The sequence below is a fragment of the Heteronotia binoei genome, chromosome 3 (assembly GCF_032191835.1).
Source record: "Heteronotia binoei isolate CCM8104 ecotype False Entrance Well chromosome 3, APGP_CSIRO_Hbin_v1, whole genome shotgun sequence".
NCBI classification, from domain to species: domain Eukaryota; kingdom Metazoa; phylum Chordata; class Lepidosauria; order Squamata; family Gekkonidae; genus Heteronotia; species Heteronotia binoei.
Window position 1 is genome coordinate 143331012 of NC_083225.1, and position 16085 is coordinate 143347096.

Consider the following 16085-nt stretch of genomic DNA (forward strand, 5'->3'; position numbering starts at 1 on the left):
GACCATTTTCTCCTTCCTGTTGTCTTTATATGAAGAAGTTCAAGTTCAAGTTTATTTATATTCCGCCCTTCCCACTGAAGTGGCTCAGGGCGGCTCACAACACATAAAAATCTAACATAATTTAAATTTAAAACATCTTACATAATTAAAACAGTAGAATAATAAAACATATAAAACATATAACAGCGGTGCCAGTTAATTATAAGCCAGCCGGAAGAGGGCTGTCTTACAGGCCCCGCGGAACTGACCAGGGTCCCGCAGGGCCCTCACCTCTACCGGCAGTTGGTTCCACCAGAAAGAAGCCATTATGGAGAAGGCCCTGTCCCTGGTGGATTGCAGGCAGGACTCCTTTGGCCCGGGGATAACAAGCAGATTTTGAGATCCCGATCTCAGTACTCTCTGGGGAACATGTGGGGAGAGACGGTCCCTAAGGTAGGCAGGTCCTAGGCCATATAGGGCTTTAAAGGTAATAACCAGCACCTTGTACCAAACTCGGTATATTATTGGCAGCCAGTGCAGAGTCCGGAGCCCTGGCCGAATGTGCTCCCATCTTGGGAGCCCCAATAACAACCGGGCCGCAGCATTCTGCACTAACTGCAACTTCCGGGTTCGGCACAAGGGCAGCCCCATGTAGAGGGCATTACAGTAGTCCAACCTCGAGGTGACCATTGCATGGATCACCATTGCTAGGTCGTCGCGCTCCAGGAAAGGAGCCAGCTGCCTCGCCCGCCTAAGATGAAAAAATGTGGATTTAGCAGTGGCTGCTATCTGAGTCTCCATCGTTAAGGAAGGCTCCAATAGTACCCCCAAACTCCTGACCTTGTGTGCTGCTGTCAGTGGCGCATCGTCAAAAACTGGCAGGGGGATTTCCCCTCCCGGACTACGACGACCCAAGCAAAGGACCTCTGTCTTTGCTGGATTTAGCCTCAGCCCGCTCAGCTTGATCCACCTGGCCACGGCTTGTAACGCCCGGTCCAAATTTTCTGGGACGCAGGCCGTCCATAAGCAGATAGAGCTGGTGGCAACCCAGCCCATATCTTCAGGCAGTCTGGGCAAGGGGGCGCATATAGATGTTAAATAACATCGGGGAGAGAACCGCTCCCTGAGGCACTCCTCAATCAAGCGTGTGTCTCCGGGACAGCTCACCCCCAATCGCAACCCTTTGTCCCCGACCCTCAAGGAAAAAGGAAAGCCATTGTAAGGCCAACCCCTGAATCCCCGCGTCGGCGAGGTGGCAGGTCAGTAGCCAATGGTCGACCCTGACAAACGCTGCCAACAGGTCCAACAACATCAGCACCGCTGAGCCGCCCCGGTCCAGATGCCGTTGAAGGTCATCTACCAGGGCAACCAACACCGTCTCCGTCCCATGGCCCGGGCGAAAGCCAGACTACAGGGGATCAAGGACGGAAGCATCCTCCAGGAAACTCTGTAGCTGCATCGCCAGTGCCCTCTCGATAAGTTTGCCCAAAAAGGGCAAGTTCGAGACCGGCTGGTAGTGTGCCAGTTCGGCCGGGTCTAATGTTTTTTTTTTCAAGAGGGGGCGGACCACCGCCTCTTTAAGTGGTGTTGGAAAGTGCCCCTCCATCAGGGATCTATTTATGATATCCCGTACAGGATATCTAAGCTCCCTCTGGCAGGATTTAATCAGGGTTCTTGCATTCTTCTATCAGGGTGTACATGTCAGAGATCTCTGCATACCATGAATTTATCGAGGGAATCTCAGTGTTCTTTCATCCAGATAGCAGGAAATTCCTCAAGGGCCTCCTTCGCTTGTATCCACCCATCTCCAGAGCTACAATGGTGTGGGACTTTCAGGTAGTTTTGAATATGCTGACAATGAAGCCATTTGAACCAATGACCATGTGTAGTCTACACCTGCTATCATGGAAGACAGCACTGTTTAGTGGCCATCACCTCAGCTAGACGAGTTGGAGAGTTATGTGTGCTAAGGTATGACCCACCATTCCTCTCCTTTCATGCTGAAGGGGTCACTATTGCACCAGATATTACCTTTCTGCGTAAGGTGTTCTCCATATTCCATTTACAGGCTACCATCAACCTATCTATTTTCTTTCCTAATCCCACTAATGATGAGGAAAGGAAGTGGCACCTGCTGGACATTCGCAGAGCACTCCTTTTCTATGTCAATCGCACCAAGTCATTCCGCTCCACAAACTGTCTTTTTGTGGTGTATAAAAAGGGTTCCCAAATATCGGCGCAAAGACTTTCGAAATGGATAGTAGATGCAATAAAACTGTGTTACTTCTTCGCCAGGAGACCTCTACCTGGCCCAGTGAAAGCTCACTCCACTCGAGCAGTGGCAACTTCAACAGCATTCTTGAAGGGCGTTCCACTGCAGGACATTTGTAACGTGGCCACTTGGGCCTCCTCTACCTCCTTCAGCAAACATTATGCACTCAACACACGTGCGAGACATAAGACTCTAGTGGGGAGAGCTATCCTCTCTTTGGTGCATCAATGAAGACTGCCAGCACCTCTTCCAGGTAGGATACAGCTTGCTAATTTCTCAACAGTGTGAAGCACAGAGACCACGACGAAGATAAACAGGTTGCTTACCTGTAACTGATGATCTTCGAGTGGTCATCTGTGCATTCACTCTACCCGCCCTCATTCCCCTCTGCTGTCAGCCTTCTCCTTGAGGTTGTTCAACGATCAGAAGGAAACTGGTGGGAAGATGACACCCTCCCCTGGGCATGTTCAGTGGAGTCCCTGGGCATGCACAGTAAGAGGATGCCAGAGAAAATTCTGGAGCTTTGAGATCACCATCGGGGTTGGCGCAAGTGCCGATTATCCCTACAGTGTGTATGCGCAGATGACCAGTCGAAGACTATCATTTCCAAGTAAGCAACCTGTTTATTCCCCACTCCTCCACATGCATCTGCTGATGTGACCTTGAGTTAGTCACAAGTTATTGCAGAGCTGTTCCTCTCAAGAGCATTTTCTGTCAGAAACTCTCTCAGCTCTGCCTACCTCACAGGGTGTCTTTTGTGGGGAGGAGAAGGGAAAGGGGATTGTAAGCTGCTCTGAGACTCCGGTAGTGAAGGGTGGGGTATAAACTTAATATCATATTCTACTTTTCTAAATGTGGTGATTGTTTTACTTAGATGAAAACTTCCAGAAAAAGCAAGTGGCATAGTGTGAAAAGTTCCTCACAGCATGTTTTTAAAATGCTGGTTTTACCAAATATAGGCTTACAGTTTCATTACTGGAGTGGCTAAACTATGAAGAAAGGGTCTCTCTTTGTGGCCAGTAAAACCAATTTTAAGCTTCACTTTGAATAATACCATTCATCAAGATTTGTTTATATAATGATTCTCCTGTCAATGCAGCAGATGATGTGGTTGACAACCCACCACCCTCACTTCCTCCACCACCACCTCCTGCACGTCACAGTCTCATTGAGCAAACAAAGCCATTTGGTACTGGCAGCAGACCTCTGTCAGGACATGAACTTTACCTTCCTCCTACAGGTAATGTAAAGTAATCAAAACTGTAATATTGTAGTAGAGGATTAAGAAGACAGATAAAATTATATTCAATTATTAGCTTTGTGAATATTTCCCAAGTACCAATTTGCTGGGTTAGACCTAAATAAATTAAATGAGTACAGAAAGACTTGATTTCTTGCATTTTCATGAAGTGATTTCAGTAAGACAGGATTTGCGCTATACATGTATGCACTGGGAATGTTTGTGAAATTTAGTTAGATCAGATTATGTACTCAGTGTATCTAACTTGAGTTCAATAAAAAGTATGATGAAGTTTGGTGTTTGATGCTTTGAGACTAAGGTCAAGCATTTTTACATTCTTTTGCTTAATTTGGGATTTTCACCTGATTATCCAAAGTTAACAAAGACACTGGGAAAGGGAAAGAGGGATAGGGAAGTAAAGGGTTAGACTGCTTCCTTCACCCTCATTTCATAAATCTGTTTTTTAAAACTTTTGGATGCCAAATCCTTTTTTCCCAAAAAAAAATATTTTGGATGCCAGCTTTCACTGCATGTTATTGTTGCATACTGCTCTGTCTCAAGAGAATGGAAAGTCAGTCAGGCAAAGTGGACCGCTTTCACTTTAAGTGATTTAACAAAGTCCTAGTCTAGACAATGGTATTTGATCCATGAAAATAGAATTGTTTGTTTTTCAAATCAAGCTAATATACAAAAGCTATGTGAGCAGGCCCTTTGTGTGAAATCTCTGCAAATCTGTTTCTTGAAGCTTGAGTTTGAGGATTATGTAATCAGTTTATAAATTTGGCAACAGATGGTCAGCCACCAAGACACAGACTCACAGTATATCTAATGCGGGAAAATCCTTCATGGTGGTAGTTCATGTTTTTTCTTCTTGTGTGTACTTTTTTTTTTTAACAATACTTGTACATTCACCAAATTTGTTATTAAATTCAAACAAGTAGCTGTAAAAGTTGAATTCAGTTCTAGTGATTTTTTTTTTTTAAATGAAAATGAAAGAGATGATCCTCCCATGGTAAACCAATTCCACAGTGGGATGTCTCCTGAAAAGGCTCTGCTTCTGGTCAAAGCCAGATTTTCTTGTCCCTCAAAAATCACATCCATTTTACTGATTTTGGTGGATAGTTTGAAGGACACAGAGATGTATTTTAAAGAACATATCTCCACTTGAGTCAGAAGCCTGGCCTATGTTTTCTATTATGCCACATTAGAACAAAGAAACCCTACTACCCATGAAGCCCCATTCCAGTTCTATCTGTGCCAAGTTTTGTATTCCAACATCTGCACTTGAGTGGACATCGTAATATACATTTCAGTGCTTATCACAATGCTGATATTGTGTTGTTTTCTGAATGACTAGCGTTAGATTTGATGTAGTGCTGCTTGTATTCATGTCACATACCCAAGCAGTAATTTTTTCCTCAAAATTCTGAAAATTCTCTACTTCAAATTTCTATTACAAATCATGCAAGGGAGAGGGAAATTTACATATTACCAGTCACCAAACCACTTGTGACATAGAGGTTAAGAGTATCAGACTAGGATCTGGGAGACCCAGAATCCCAACTTGTAGCTGGCTGGTTGACCTTGGACCAGTCATACTCTTAGCATAACCAACCTCAGATGTAAAATGGAGGAGAAGAGAATAATGTAAGTTACTTTCAGTCCCCATTAGGGATGAAAGGCAGAGTTAAACAAATGAATAATTTTTTGGAAATAATTCTATTTGAATTATCGACAGTTTGGTTTTATTGCCTTCTCTTTGATTATTTTAAAAATGTGGTCCTATAACCAGCTTTTCAGTCTGATTTCTCAGACTGTTTGCAAGCAATCAAAAACTATGCTTTTAAAAAAAATGAGATCAGCATAAAAAACACAGTAATAAAATCAGGCATATCAATAATGTAGCCATATTAACCAAAATTATAATAGGCTCCAACAAGAAACTATTGTCAGAATACTGACTGTATGTCAAGCGCTCTCTGGCCTTTGTTGAATGGTTGCTCAGGAGGAAGGCAAGCATACACAGGTTTTGGTTAAATAAAAAAATAATGAAGAGGCAGAGCAGATTTCCTGTGCAAGACAGTTCCATAATTTTTGTTCCCTTGAAGAGATTACTGTGTCCCATCTAAGAACTTATTGCACACAGACTGTGTAGAGAATAAGGTGTTACGGGTCAAAAATATATAGAAACCCTTTTTCTTTTGCAGAACTTCTCTTTGATCCAGTAAATGGCTTAGTTCCTTTGCCTCCAGTTCGAAGGTTAACTGGTGAAAACATGAAAACCCACAGAACATCCCAGGAATATGACCAGCTTCCATCTTGTTCAGGTAAACAAAGTACCATATACAGTAGCAAAAGATGTTGGTTTTGCAGAGCAAATCAGAAGTCCCATGACTAGCCACATTTACTCCAGCACAAACTTTAATAAGTTGGAGTTCATTTCTGGTACAATGAAATAAAATAATTTTCCTTAGATTTATCTGGAAAATTACAGGAAGGAAGGAGGAAATGAGAAGAGCTAGGCAAAGGGAGGTCTGATGTCATAAATCAGCTGTGATTCTTTGTCAGAATTGTTCCTTGAGTATTTCCCCACCAAAAAGGAAAAAAAAAATGAGAGCATTGGCTTCCAAAGAAAAATTAATTGAATGGTAAGGTAGAGCACTGACAGTCATTACAAGGAAGACTTAATTACCTAACACTGGTTCCCAGTTTGCTTCTACGCCCAATTCAGGGGGGTGGTATTAAAGCCAGCATATCTGAAGGACAGCCATCTCCCATATGAACCTACTCATCCACTTGCATCATTTTCAGAGGCCAAGTACTCCAACCCTCTAACAGTTGGCACCTTGAGAGAAAGGGCCTTCTCAGTCATGATGCCAAAACTTTGGAACTCTCTTCTCAGGAATATTGATCTGTCTCCCTCTATTATTGTCTTTTGCCAGCTGGTGAAGATGTGTTTTATAACTTGGCATTCTCTTCCTGAGTCTTATTTGTCTTCCAGCTAGTGTGTTATTTTCTCGTGTTTAATTTTAATATATTTTATTTGTTTAAAATTATTTTATTTGTTTGTACTTCAGATTATTTTGAATGTTTGAAGTGCTTTGGTGTTTCAATATTCACCACTTTGGGGACCCTGAAATGGGTGGAAAGGCAGCATAGAAATTTTTTAAATAAAATTTTAAGTGCATTAATGCATACAAGCCATTTCTAAAGGAGGTTCATAATGGTGACTTCTGTGCAGGCACACATGGAGACTGCATTGCTGCAGGCCAGCCATGGAGAAGAGCTTCCAAGCTTTAAAGATGTTTCCAGAGCTTAAGATTGATCCCCCTCCCCTCCATATCAAGTATATCCTTCCCCCCAGCTTTGGAAAGTTCCTACTTGTTAGCATCCAGAGTTTACTTGAATTGAAGTTTGTATCTTGCTGTAATTTTTGGTGGAATTGCAAAACAGATGTTGCTGCAGTTAATGTTGAAATAAGCTGATATTAAATCTCTTACTTTGGCAAATATTTTTGCAGTTGATACTTGTGTAGTTGTAGAGCAGAAATTTCATTAAACCTTCCATTAACTAACTTGTGATTATATTTGAATGGTGGTCAGGGTAATTGACAAATGTTGGTCAGGGAAATAAAAGTGGCAACCCTGATCTGGAAGGCTGCAACCTGGTTGATGCCCTCAACATTCATCCAGCAGTACTCCATGGTTGTAGACTTCAACAACAAAACAGATGTGGGAAATCAGTCTTCCACTGATCAGCCCACACCCACCTCCTTGGTTAATGAGCTTCCTAATCTGCCATGTGGAACTGCACAGAAGCCACAACAATGAAAACAGGGTTGCACTTACCTGCAACTATTTGTCATCAAGTGGTTCTCTGTGCAGGCACACTTCCCTCCCTCCTTTTCTTGCAGTGGGCTGCTATTCTAGTTTTCTACAGCTCCTTACAGCAGCAAAGAGAAAACTGGGGGCGGGGGGGAGTGCATGCCGCACCCTGTCTTGAGATCTTTTTGGTAGAAAAAGGATACATTCAAGATGGAGGGGAGGGTGAGCACTCTTAGGCTCTGGAAACTTCTTGGAAGCTCTTCTCCATGGCTGGCCTGAGGCTGCACAGTCACCACATGTGTGCTTGTGCAGAAGATCACTTGATGAACAACAGTTACAGGCAAGTACAAACCTTCAAACTTTTGCATGAGTGTTATATAATATTCAATTTGATTGTGCATATAGCTTGTACAATATACTGTTTTGTCTTATACAGAACTGCAAAACAGTATTTTTTTTCTTAGTGATTGGTCCTCTGGATTACAGTCTAAGATGTTTAATCTTAATCCAATTATTCACTTCTAACATCTAAGAAACATACAAGAAATTATATGTAATTTCTATCAGTCTTCTAAAATGTCCATATCTTTCAGCCACCATTACAAATATTAATGCAGCATGATCTGTATCAATGCTTCCAATTTAAAGTGAATTTAATGAGACTCCGTATACTAAATCATGTCATAGTATAATTGAAAGTATTTATAGGATTTATCATCTGTGGAGCTAATGAGATTCATGAGGAGCTGGTTCACCTTTTACCAAATTGAATAAAGCACTTGTGGATAATGTTTGAATTCTTGAAGTTAAAGCATCCAGTTCATAATGCACGTTTTATATTTATTCCAGTCATGATTGTTACAAATCAGTTTTGATGTACTTGGTTTAAAATAGAGGATTTTAAAAGCAATTTTTGAATACTGTATCAACTTCCAGTTCATTGTGCGTGAGCACATGTAGGCCTGTTGCTAGGGTTTCAATTAAATATATTTCTTTGAGAGTAAAATAGAATTTTCGATTATAGTGATGGTTATTTTGAGATTCTACATGGTCTTCACATCTACAACAAAATTATGTTGTGTTATGCCACTTTCTGTTCTGTTCCCAAATGTAATCTCTCTTGCATACTAACTGCTCTATAATAATTGAATCTGGTTTTAAACAGGGGTGTCTTAATTCATTTGTTATGAGGGCCAGATGTGACATAAATGAGACTTTGTTGGGCCAGGCCATGTCAGGTTGGGTCAGGCCATGTGTATACCTATTTACTATTAGGTAGCAGAGATATAAACTTTGTAAAGGATACAGACAAACACAAATAAAGATTTTTTAAAAAACTTAAAAATGAAACATACTTTAAAAAATAGCACTTGTTGGTCTTAAAGGTGCTTTCTTTGTATGTCTCCAGGGAACTGGGCAAAGGAAGCCCTTGCTCTTTGCTTCCTTCCCCAGGGGACCAGGGGAGACGCTTCAGCCAATAGAAGGAAGAGAGACTTGGCTTGGTAGTTCTGCTGTGCGATTGAGAGTGCCTGGAAAAACAAGCTGTCCCTTTCCCCCCTTCCTCCCCAAGGGAGAAGCCTCAGCCAATGGAGAAAATAGAGTTTTTGCTCTGTAGCTCTTGTGTGATTGAGCAAACCTTGCAAGCCAGGTTGTGATGCAGAAGGAAGCAAGAGCTAGGGAGAAGGAAGCAGATGACAGCCAGTTCCCAGGGGGGGTGATAGGAACTCTCTGGGGGCCTGATTAGGCCCCCAGGCCACTTGTTTGACACCCTTGCTCTACACATTTAACAAAACTAGAAGTACACAGACCTTGTTTAATGCATAAGAAAATTTTAGGTGAATGGCTTAATTTTTCTGGTTTATCTCTGTGCTTTACAAAGAGACCAGAAGTTTTCAGAGGTTATAGGACCAATTAAAATTATAGATATCTATGGTTTTACACAACATTCTGGCATTAGATCATTATGCTAAAAAAGAACAGGTCTTTTCTGTCACTGAACCTATGTCTGTAACAGATTTTTGATTAGCATGTAATCTAAATTGGCCCCAAAGTGTAGACTGGATATGTTTCAAAAAGACAAGTAACAGATGTACAGTTCAGTTTTAAGCTTATTTCCAAAGAATTTAGAATGCAGATAAATCCTTACTTTGGGCACAAAGTTGCTAGAGAGAATAGGGACAGTGGTGGTAATGGGATGTGAGGCTTGCTGGTCAAATGTAGGTTATGTGGGGCATCTAATAAGCATGAGTGGCCCATCCCTAGTGATTATGCTTGATGAGACAAAATTTCAGCTGTGTGTGGGACTGTTTCCACATTTCTGAAGGAGTCCCCATCCGGTTTTTGAACCATGGCCTTAATTTCTGTTATGTGTTCAGAAGCCCTTCCCACTCTTACTGTGGTTCTCCTTGCATGAAGGTGTGTCTGTATTTCCCTCCGTTGTAGTGCTCTGTATCCATACAGCAGTGGGGTGATGTTGGATGTATCGCTGTATCAGCTGCACAAATTAGTGCATCTATAACTTTGTGTGCATCGCGGTGTGATATCCTAATGACTGGTGGAGTTCAGAGGGATTACCATGGACACCAGTGCAGTTGTTCTGCTATCTGTACCATGCTGCAAAATCTTCTTTGTGCTTTGCTAAATTTAGAAAGTCATGCATTTAGGAAATATGATCTTATTAATAGTAAATATATATATATATATATATATATATATATATATATATATATATATTGTGTAAGCAGATCTATTGCAAATCTTTCTCTGACATTGTAACAAATTAAGCTTCTACCACTTCTGTAAAGCTTGGCCTTGATTTTTCTGGGGTTATATGTTGCCTTTACTGTTCAGTTTGGTGTAGTGGTTAAGTGTGCGGACTCTTATCTGGGAGAACCGGGTTTGATTCCCCACTCCTCCACTTGCACCTGGTAGCATGGGCTTGGGTCAGCCATAGCTCTGGCAGAGGTTGTCCTTGAAAGGGCAGCTGCTGTGAAAGCCCTCTCCAGCCCCACCCACCTCACAGGGTGTTTGTTGTGGGGGAGGAAGGTAAAGGAGATTGTGAGCCACGCTGAGACTCTTCGGAGTGGAGTGCAGGATATAAATCCAATATCATCATCTTCTTTATTGTAATAATAAAATGTTCTTTCTTTTATTTTTATGCAGATGGTTCACAGGCACCAGCTAGACCTCCTAAACCACTTCCTCGCAGGACTGCTCCAGAAATACATCACAGAAAGGCACATAATTCTGACACCTTTTCAGAAAATGTGGATGCAAAAATTGCAAAACTTATGGGAGAAGGCTATTCCTTTGAAGAAGTGAAGCGGGCACTTGAAATAGCTGAGAACAACCTTGATGTAGCACGGAGCATCCTAAGAGCATTTGCGTGCTTTCCTCCACCTACTTCTCCACGCCTCAATCTATAGCAGTATGAAAAATTTTACAGCAAGCCACTTCTTCATGTGCATGAGTGAGATCATGAACTCGTGTGATGTGGGATTCAAGAGACATCTTGAGGCATCTTCAAAGTGTCGAGGTCCAGCAGTTTTTTTTGTTTTTTAAAATAACTGCTGAGTTCAGGACACAAGTCAATTGAAACTTCTGTATTTTTGCTAGCCATACTTTTTTGAATCAGGGTTGAACTGACAAATAATTTAAAGAAGTTTACTTCCCATGAACTTTTAATCTGTGAAATGCATTTTTTTCATGTTTACAAAGTTGTGAGTGACCATTTTCAGTCCTGTGTTCCTGTTCATATTTTCTATTCTTGTGTGGTATTTCCACATATTTTTGTACTACCAGAATTATCTAAGTGATTTATTTTTCCCTAAATGCCCTCTCCATTTTTTTTTTCATTTTTCAGAAAGCTTTAATAGGTTTTTTGCATTTCAATATCAAGCAAATGCAGGAAAAATGTGGCCTTCACTACTGATATTTTTTCTGATATACTTTTGCTATTGTGTGTGAGAGAAAAATGAATGTGTAATGCATTGTTTTGTCTTTAGACTGCTTTCTTAAAGGCATTTTGACCACAACTATGGGCAGCTTTCTTTGACGTGTGGCCAGCAAGCTTCAGGGCCTATATGGTTACAGTAGTAAAATACAAATTCACATTAAATTGTATGATGCAGTAGTTCTCCAGAATATACAAAGTGAAGTTAATCAATTCTGGCACAGATTTTACAAATCTAAATATATATGTCAAAATTGTTCTTCAGTTTCATGATGAGGTTGATGTTATTCATGCCTTGAATGTCTTCAGGCATGCCCAACAAAACATTGCTGAATTATATTGGTAGTAGTCAGGTAAATTACACTCCTGTCCTCTGGATAATAGAATACAGTTAATTTCTGATGTAAGTCTAATTCATCATAAGTTTGGAGACAAGTTCATATAATCGTGAAACCTTTAAATCTTCATATTACTGCACCATAATAGCATTATCTTTGCAAAGCATTTAATGAAGTCACACTGTTCCCTTGAGAGTATTTACTTCCCAGATCAACTGGTTCCACCATATCTGCAATCTTAGAGATGAGTGTAAAGTTTTCTGCCCTGAGTGTCACAGCAGTACCCTGGAGCCTTCACGTGGAACCATTTTTAGAAATAATGCCATCTGGCATTATTACAACACTACACACATTTTTGAAACTCAAAAACCAGCAGCATTCAGGGCTATAGTAAGCAAGATGAGCAACAGGGATGGTGCCCCCTATAGAATGTGCAGCACCCCCACTCACCCAATCTTCCCTTTCACTGAAAGAGAAGATTGGGTGAGGGCTCTGCACATTCTATAGGGGGCACCACCCCCTGTGGTCTCCCTGCTGGCTACAGCCCAGATAGCATTCATAATGTGCTGATACAATTTACATTGAAACCACAATTATTACATATCAGTTTTGTTCATAGAGATCTTTGTAACAGAATAAATGTGACATGTCCACACTGAAACTCTTGATCAGAAGCATTTGATGTAGGATGCTATTACTAAACTAGAATAAAGTTTTGTATCAGTCTGAGAAAATAACTAAAAAAAACAATTTTAAGACTTATTTTAATACATACACATCTAGTGGTATACTGCTAAATTAAAACTTGCACTTTGCCTAGGGAAAAGCTTAAAACTGGCATCTTTTATTAAAATCGTTGCAACAAATGAACAGACTGATTCTCATGCAGCTGTTTCTCCAATCATAATAGATATTGCCTGACTTAAATTCAGAGTTTAGGGTAAATTGTGAATGTTTGTGTATGTGTGTGAGAATTCAATCTTCTTTTAAAAACTTATAAATTATCATCGAGAATGCATTTCTGTCGTGGAAGAATTTTACATATTTTTTGGGGGGAATGCTAATTTAACTCTCCTAAACTGCATGAATTAAAGACCAAGCACAGTGTACTACTGTATGTTACTGTAATAGATTTTGGAGTGGTTACCATGGATGCTGACATATGGAAATCTACTGGAATTTGTCATCCATACTGCAGGTTTGTGAATAATCTTATGGTCTGGATGTAACAAACCCAGGATCCAGGAAAGAGGGTCGTTCTTGAATAATTTGCAAGAGAAGCATATCCCAATGAAGTATAGTCACATAAATGCAAGAACTAATCAGTAAATTATCTTACAGATGAGAATGGTCCTGAGAAGCACCTCTATTAAGCTACTGGTAGTAATCACTTCAGATGGATTGGTGTTGACTGTACACAAATTAGCAGCCTTAAAAATAAAAGGGGCAAGGATCTTGTTCTCTGGAGGGTATTTATATTACACAGAAGAAGGGCTTGTTCATACAAGTACATGTTTTATCAAAGCACACAGCACTGTGCCTGGTAGCATATATTCCAAATGAGTTTAATTCAAAGAATTTAAAACATGCTAGATTAGAACAGAGGTCCTGTTTCTAAACCGATTACTTGTCTGAGAATTTTAATAGATCATCTTTACACCCTTTCTACTTCTTGTTTAGCATTTCATTGCACAGGGGTAAATTATGCTGAATCAAATGGCACCTCAATAATACCAACAATTTTCAACAAGATTTAATTCAAACAAGGTCTCAGAGGTCTGTTAATGAGTGTCCATTTTAGTGGCTTGAGAAAAATCACCAGTAAAATGTCGGTTTTGCTATATCCCAAGTGAAGTCTGATGAAAATAATGTGAAGTTAATATTACCAGAAGCATTCTGCCCTCCTCCCAACTGCCATCATATTGAAGCTTTACTTTGCACTGACCTGGTAAATGTTTTAATTTGTGTCTTAAAGCTTGATGAATTTGGAAGTAGACCAGTATATTTTAAATCAGGTACTGCCTGTTGACCTGGAACATAGCGCTTCTAGGACTGGGTTCTTGAAAGGACTGCAGTAGTTTTCATTATTGAAGGTTTATCTTCTAAATAACTATTTTATCTGAAAATGCCTTTTATAAACTTGTCTAACATGTGGCAAACATAGTGATGTGATCAATTTATATTTTATTCAGTGTTTTTTTCAATTCTGAATATTATGTAACCTCAAGTTACTTCATCTGTTCTTGTAAGGTATTTTATAAAAATTAATGTTAACAGAATGCTGTGTTTATCTTCTGGTTTTTTAATTAATGTGTTTCCTTAAACTCTTGTATACTGTGAGTTGTAAATCTGATTATGCTTTTACAATGGATAGATTAGATGTTCTTTTTTGGGATTGCTGATGTCGGCTTGCATCTCAGGAACCATGAGCTGAAGGATGAGGCCAGGACCATCAGAAGATGCAGTTAAGCTCCAGTAGAATATCCTGAATCATACAAACCAGGTCAAAAATACCTGAACGGTTTCCAAGCATGGGGATTTTTCTTAGCCCTAATTGCTTTTGAACATTTCTAAATACTACTAGTTTTCTGTTCCAATGTTATCATATTGCCATGGCTGTCACAGGTTTGCATCCTATCAAAAAACCTCCACCCCCCAAAAGAGATCCATCAGTGGGCTGAGACACACCCATCCCTACAACTCAAAATCCTTCCAAAATTCTGCTCCTAGTGCCAGGGACCATACGAGGGTGGTGTGAGAGGTCTGCAGCAGAACAGGGAAATCAACAGAGTGCCCTTTTCCATTCCATTAGTGGAAATTTTACTGTGGAGCAAACCCATAATCCCAGCAGCATAGTAATCTAGTGACCTCTAGTGTTCTGCCTGTAAGGGGGAAAATGATATTGGGATACAGTCTCTCAACTGTTTTGGTAATGGCAATTCAGGAATATAGCCAAGTTTATGCTTAAATCTCTGCAGTCTGACAGCTCGTGTAGATTTCATTTGCCAGGGCTGAATCTTCTTTAGCAACTGTAATAGTTTTGAAGAAAATCATTTTTTTATACAATTGTATATTGCAGTAGGTAGCACTCTCAACACATACTGCTTAAGGACTGGAACGTTAACATCTGATTGATGTTAAAATCTGGGCTGCAAGAGTACTATGAAGGTAAGCAAACAAATGCTTCAAACAACATGGATCATGGATTCTCATAATTGAACAATAACATAGAAATCAATCCTTAATTTTTCTCAGAATCTTTTGGTTTAATGCAAAGGCAAATATTTCCATTTCTTTGTATTTATTTCCTAGGATTTTTTTTGGTTACATTTTAATAAATATTTTGGCAGCCATTTTCATAATGGTCATCCGTGTCTCCAGTTATTTTGGAAACTTCTCTTTTGCACTGTGCTAAAAAGCCATTTTAATATTTTTGGCTTCTAGGAAGTGTTTATTTAAATGATCACCAAGCAGTGCTTAACATTTCTCCTCTATTTTGCTTCTAAGTGGAAAATAAGGGATGCACAGTGAAAGAGTTGTAAGGAATGTTATGTTCCAGTTGTAAGGAATGTTATGTTCCGAGTGTACCACAATAGATGTGAACATTTCAAGTCTTCTAACAGAAAGGGCCTTGTGCCAGTGCAACAGCCTTTTCTATCAGCAGAAAATACTACTGTTAGCAAGAACCTGTTTGCTCTAGCCCTATGCCAACAAAAATGGAATCCTACAACATCTTTCTATGCAGAGTTGTCTACATTTTCTTATTTGGCTTCTGTTAATCAGCGGTGAGGTATTTGAAATACAGAAAGGCATACTGAGTCAGATCATTACTCAGTTTTGTCTTCTCTGACGGGTAGTTGGTCTCCAACAGACAATGGTCTTCTCAGTATCGGTTATCTGAGTTTTTCTGGAAGTGCCTGGGACCTTCTGCTTACAAATTTTGTGTATTGTCAATGAACCAGAACCCCTTGTTAATTCCTTGGACTGCAGGCAATGTTTTTCAGCCTCCTTGGTTTTGTAGATTTCACCAGGGATTGCTTATATGCTTCCAAACATATTATCCTTCATTATTTAAAATGGAAAGTTTTACATTTTAAAGGACCGAATTTATATGCCAGTACTAAATATTCTGTCATGCAAAATATTCAGAATCAGAAAATACAAACAGACCTGTTTTCTAGTATGCCACATGCAATAAGCAATAACAAACATTGCCGCATTGCCTATAGCAGGGGTGGCCAACGGTAGCTCTCCAGATGTTTTTTGCCTACAACTCCCATCAGCTCCAGCCAGCATGGCTGGGGCTGATGGGAGTTGTAGACAAAAAACATCTGGAGAGCTACCGTTGGCCACCCCTGGCCTATAGGAAAAAACAATAAATTTAGAATATCATCATCAGATAGAGCAATGGGACAAGCCATGTCATGGGCTAAAAGTTGCAAGGGAATTAAGACGTCTTCCTGCAGGTGAAGGGTCCTAG

General features: G+C 40.1%; 1 protein-coding gene across 4 annotated transcripts in view; it reads left to right on the plus strand.

The window, feature by feature from the left end:
• Nucleotides 1–13884, plus strand: part of CBLB (Cbl proto-oncogene B) — a 143536-nt gene extending 129652 nt beyond the window's left edge. For all 4 annotated transcript variants that reach the window (XM_060234552.1, XM_060234553.1, XM_060234554.1 and 1 more), the window contains 3 exons: nt 3351–3491; nt 5699–5818; nt 10478–13884. In XM_060234552.1, the coding sequence (XP_060090535.1) occupies nt 3351–3491; nt 5699–5818; nt 10478–10740 (524 nt within the window). In that variant the 3' untranslated portion in view covers nt 10741–13884. The remainder of the gene's footprint in view (nt 1–3350; nt 3492–5698; nt 5819–10477) is intronic.
• The last annotated feature ends 2201 nt before the right edge of the window (nt 13885–16085 follow it).